This window comes from Apteryx rowi, unplaced genomic scaffold, assembly GCF_003343035.1.
Source record: "Apteryx rowi isolate R43461 unplaced genomic scaffold, aptRow1 scaffold_0, whole genome shotgun sequence".
Taxonomy (NCBI): Eukaryota; Metazoa; Chordata; class Aves; order Apterygiformes; family Apterygidae; genus Apteryx; species Apteryx rowi.
The window spans coordinates 12,228,598-12,233,478 of NW_020447195.1; the positions used below are offsets into that span (position 1 = coordinate 12,228,598).

The 4,881-nt window shown below is 63.4% G+C and overlaps 3 protein-coding genes across 4 annotated transcripts in view; 1 reads left to right on the forward strand and 2 right to left on the reverse strand.

The window, feature by feature from the left end:
• Positions 1-1,158, reverse strand: part of TNNC2 (troponin C2, fast skeletal type) — a 6,097-nt gene extending 4,939 nt beyond the window's left edge. Inside the window, exon 1 of one of the 2 annotated variants that reach the window (XM_026084362.1) lies at positions 1,125-1,158. The gene's annotated coding sequence lies outside the window, so the exon portion shown is untranslated. Of the gene's footprint in view, positions 1-714; positions 749-1,124 lie in introns of those variants that run through there. The other variant, XM_026084271.1, reaches the window with a different exon arrangement.
• Positions 268-2,605, forward strand: SNX21 (sorting nexin family member 21). The gene is made up of 3 exons (XM_026083816.1): positions 268-563; positions 688-826; positions 1,110-2,605. Exons 1-3 carry the CDS (start codon positions 268-270, stop codon positions 1,779-1,781), a joined length of 1,107 nt encoding a protein of 368 aa, XP_025939601.1. The 3' UTR covers positions 1,782-2,605.
• A 94-nt stretch (positions 2,606-2,699) lies between these two features.
• ACOT8 (acyl-CoA thioesterase 8) lies at positions 2,700-4,809 on the reverse strand. Its single transcript, XM_026084068.1, has 4 exons — positions 4,289-4,809; positions 3,844-4,001; positions 3,239-3,430; positions 2,700-3,136 (listed from the first exon to the last, which is right to left on the reverse strand). The coding sequence occupies exons 1-4, from the start codon at positions 4,540-4,542 to the stop codon at positions 3,018-3,020; spliced, it is 723 nt and encodes a 240-aa protein (XP_025939853.1). The 5' UTR covers positions 4,543-4,809; the 3' UTR covers positions 2,700-3,017.
• Positions 4,810-4,881: the final 72 nt, after the last annotated feature.

Here is a 4,881-nt window from a genome sequence, read left to right on the forward strand (position 1 = left end):
GGAGGGCAGAACCAGGTCCGGGATGGGGGGTCCCGGGTACGGAATGGGGGGGGTCGCGGGTCCGGGGGCTGTACCGGGTCCAGGGGCCGTATCGGGTCCCGGGTGGGGGGTCCCGGGTCCGGGATGGGGGGTCCCGGGATGGGGGATCCCGGGATGGGGCTGTCCCAGGTCCCGGGTGGGATGCCCGGGGCAGGGGCCACGCTGCGCCCGGCGGGCCGGTGCCCCCGGCTCCCCGGCTGACCCCCAGCCACAGCCCCGCCGGCCGGCATGGCCTCCCGCATCCTGCACCGCCTGCGGCACGCGCTGGCCGGCGAAGGTGCCAGGGAGGAGCCGGCATGCAGCACCGCCGAGGCCGAGGACTTCCCAGAGAGCTCGGAGCTGGAGGACGACACCGAGGGGCTGTCCACGCGCCTCAGCGGCACCCTGAGCTTCACCAGCCACGAGGAGGAGGAGGAGGAGGAGGAGGAGGAGGAGGACGGCGCCGGAGAGGAGCTGGGGGAGCTGCCAGAGCCACCCGGGGAGGCCGTTGGCGCCGAGGACGGAGGCAGGTGCCGGGAGCCGGCGCCCGGGGGGGCGGCAGCGCGGCGTCGGGGGGCCGCCGGGACGTGGCCGGGCCCCGCGGCAGAGCCCCGCTGACGGCCCCTCTCCCCGCGCAGAGTGGGGCCCCGCGGGCGAGCACGCGGGCAGTGGCGGCGGCGGCGGCAGCCTGCTCACCCGCCAGCTCCAGGAGCTGTGGAGGAAGTCGCGGAGCAGCCTCACGCCGCAGCGGCTGCTCTTCGAGGTCACCAGCGCCAGCGTGGTTAGCGAGCGCTCCTCCAAGTACGTGGTGAGTGAGCCCGGCCGGGGCGGCGCGGGCGGCCGGGGGGGCCGCGTCCCCTGGGGCCGGCGCTGATTTCTCTCTGTCTTTCCCCGTGCTGCTCTGACGGTGCTGGCGGCTCAGATGAGCCTCAGGTAACTTTTGCCGACCCGGGCGTGCTGCCGCCCAGCTCCCCCCGCTGCTCCGGCAAACCTTCCCCGGGGCAGGTCCCGCTCCGCCACCGCGGCACCGCGGCAGAGGCCGCGTCCTGGCGTCCCGGCGCCGCCGCCCTCACCCCCGCCTCTCCCTGCAGCTCTACACCATCTACCTGATCCGCTCGGGCCGGTTCGACAAGGCGCCCGCCACCATCGCTCGGCGCTACTCGGACTTCGAGAGGCTGAACCGCCGCCTGCGCTGCCGGTTCGGCTGCGACATGGCCGGCATCGCCTTCCCCAGAAAGAGGCTGCGCCGGAACTTCACCGCCGAAACCATCGCCAAGCGGAGCCGAGCCTTCGAGCAGTTCCTGTCCCACCTGCACTCCATCGCCGAGATCCGCCGCTCCCCCGAGTTCCTGGAGTTCTTCTTCCTGCAGGACCTGCGGGCAGCGCAGCGCCTCACCTGCACGGGCATGTACCGCGAGGCCCTGGCCACCTGGGCCAACGCCTACCGGCTGCAGGACCGGCTGGGGGTCTGCGGCTCCGGCCGCTTCCTCCTGACGCTGGCGGGGCTCGCCGTCTGCCACCAGGAGCTCGACCAGCTCGGCGAGGCTCACGGCTGCTGCGAGCAGGCTCTGCAGCTCCTGGAGGCCCAGGACAGCCACCCGCTGCTGGGGCCCTTCCTCCAGGCCCACATCCACCTGGCCTGGAAGGTGGGCAAGGACAAGCGGCAGTCAGAGGCCCGGCTGCAGGACCTGCAAGAAGCGGGGCTTCCGCTGCAGCAACAGCCCACCCTGAAGGAGTGTTTGATCAAGGAGGCTCTGGACTGAGCACCCTTCCCCAGCGCTGGGGCCCGCACCGGGAAGGGGTGGCACACGGCTGGTGGGGCTGGACAGCTAGTCTCTCAGGGGGCAGGGGGGCTAGGGATAGCTGGGAGTGACGAAGGTGGCGTCACGGGTCGGGACAGGGTGCAGAGGCAGAGCTGTGTTCGTGTAAGGCTTAGGCAGGAGTGCGGCAGAACCCGCGTGTGGGGGCTGGGACAGGGGCTGGCCTCACCAGGTGGCTGCTTCTCTAGAAAATGCACTTTTTAAAGTCAGACAGTTCATCCCTCAGCGCCAGATGCTCCCTGCCAGGGAGCCAGCTCCTCCTCAGGAGGGAGCTTCTAGAAGTAGACAGGAATTGGAGCTGGGACATACTGGCACTGCATTGAAGGAACAGGCTGACTTCTGGCAAAGTCTGRAGCGCTTGCCAGGAACTTCCAATAAAACTTACATAGTAAAAAAAGACTTTATTAAATAAGTCTTGATAGGAGAAAGGACAGGGGCTCCTGCCGCGTCTGTTCAGCTTCACTTCCCTCAGGCATCGCACACAGGGGCGCTGATTAGCAGGAAGTCTTTGAGCCTCCTAGGCTGTGAGGTGGGAACTGACTTGTTCCCTTTCCCATTGCTGCGAAGGTCTGCTATGAGTGTCTGGGCCTTTTCTCAAGCTCAGCCCTTTGGAGGAGACCAAGGGGAGAGCAGAAGCAGCAACTAATCTGCTGGGGCACAAAGAGGGCAGGAGAAGTGAGAAAGGGAAGCCACGTGTGTGTCGGTAGTGCTTTCCCCTCCTGTGACCTGGTCTGCAGCAGGGGCACAGCCAGCTCCCAAGCGCTCCCYGGCGCTGCCCACCCTTCCCCAGCCAAGAGGAAGCTCCCTAAGGAGTTGAGCACAATCACTCCGGAGCCGAGGACAAACTCCAGAGGACAGAGCTCAGCTGTTCACGTGATGGCTTTATTTAAGGTAGGTGAGGGGTGGCTGAGGATAGTGTATGGCTATGCACTGTGCAGCTAACAGTCAATAAAAGTTGATGCCACTGCAGCCTGTGCAGGTCTACGTCAGTCCCAAATGTTCTCCACGCACTGGCACTCACAGCTGCACTGGATTCAGCCCACACTGGCTCGGTGCTTCTCCTTGCTGCTGCTCGGGATCATGGCTTGGTCCATGTTTCCAGTGCAGCCTTTTCAGCACGCCTGGCTGCTGCCCTCACACAGGAGGGATTGGTAGAACTGCTGCTACCAGCTTCCTCAGCTAGAGTTTGCTCTGGTTGGGCTTTTGCTCCACCCTGATGACGCCTTCCTGCGCACAGGTAACAGCCAGGACCCCATCCCTGCGCCACAGTCGTCCATGCACGAGTCCTCGGCACGCACCTGCAACGAGTGCCTGTTACACTGCGGCCCTCCGCCTCCCCGCTGGGCAGGGCTGGCCTTGCCAGCCCCACGGGATCCCCGGGGAATGCGACGGGGACTCACCGGCCCAGGGRCTCTCACACTCATACAGCATCCAGTGGTCAGCTCGGAAGGGAGCGTGGAACCACATGGAATGGTCAAGGGACACCATGAATTTGACATTGTACTGTCGGTGGGGGAGCAAGGCCGTGCCCAGAAAGGAATAGTCAGAGATGTAGGCGGCCACGCAGCAGTGCACCTTCATGTCGCACTCTCCTGCAAAGCAACCAGGACGGCTCATTCAGCGTGCAGCAGCTTGTGAGGTGGTTGTCGGACAAATCTGGAGATGAGGTGAAGCTCCCAGGAGCTCTGCTCTCCCGGGAAGTGCAGCTATTAGCTGGGCAGGGCTGAGATGCTGTTTCATAGCTGTTCCCCTACTATGTCCCCTTGGCTAAAGCCTGCAGTGATTGAGCATGGCAAACAGGCACTTTTTCACGCCCCCAACACCCACATTTGTATTTCAGCTTTGAGAGTCTCAGGCTTCCCCCTAGGCTTGGGGCACAGAGAGCCCATGAATCATGACCCTCTCAGCCCACTTTGTCATGAGTTTGCCCCACAGCATTACTGTGAGCGTGAGCCTGAGCCTTCAGTTTGTGAGGGAGCTGGACCACCGCTGTGGCAGTACCTACCAATGTAGCCTCGTGCTCGCACCCAGAAGAGGTGCTTCGGCTCCTGCGGCTCTGAGCAGAATATATCCGGTGGGTTCACAGGTTTGATATCAATCGGCACATCCTTGGCTTGAATCTTGTTGAGATGCTTTCTGTATTTCTCTGCCAACTTAGGATCCCTTTAGACCAACACAGAGCACTGACATTAATGCCGAGTGTCCAGCAGAAGACCTAGGATGGGTCTGGCTGGCAGCATTTTCAACAGCTCGGGGACCCAGGGCCACACAGAAAAGCAGCAACAGCTCAGCTCCTGTCCTGTTCTGCTTCTCTACTCCCCTCCCAAGAGTACTTGAGGACTCCTCAGATGGTCACTCAAATCCTTCCCYGTCTGCTTTTGTCACTGCACCTCCCTAATCCCAAGCTGCAGAGAAGAGAGTCCCCAGTGCCCACTTTCCTCTTCACTTACTCCAGGAACTTCTGAATGAGCTCTGCTTGGGTCAGCAGCTCCTCAGGGGGCGGCACTGTAGGCATGGTGAACTGGTGCTGCACAGGGCTCTCCTGGGCCAGCTGGAAGGAGGCCTGGCAGATGAAGATCGGCTTCCCATGCTGAATGGCCTTCACAGAGCGAACAGAAAAGCTCTTCCCTGTGCGGGTCCGCTCCACCTCATATAGCACTGGCACCTTGGGATCCCCTGGGACAGAGAAGGGCCTTTCTGCCATTGGGCAGTCACATGTCACGGAGAAGACCCGGTCTGCACAGATCAAGCACTAGGGCCCAGCAAGCCGAGCTATCTACGCCCAGACCTGGCAGTGCTGCCCACGCCCTCTGTGCTGGAGCCAGAACGGTGGCACCTGCTCATCCCTGKGGGCCTCAGCCCTGGATCCCCTGATCCCTCAGTCCCTGGATGCACCCGCCTGACCCCAGTCTCCCATCCCAGTCTTCTGGACCTATCTACCAAGCCTTTCCCCCCTCATCCTCCAACTTAGTCCCTGGACTGACCTGCCCAGCTTTGCGCCCCAGTCCCCAACCCCAGGCCCCCAGTCCTGCCCCCAGTCCCC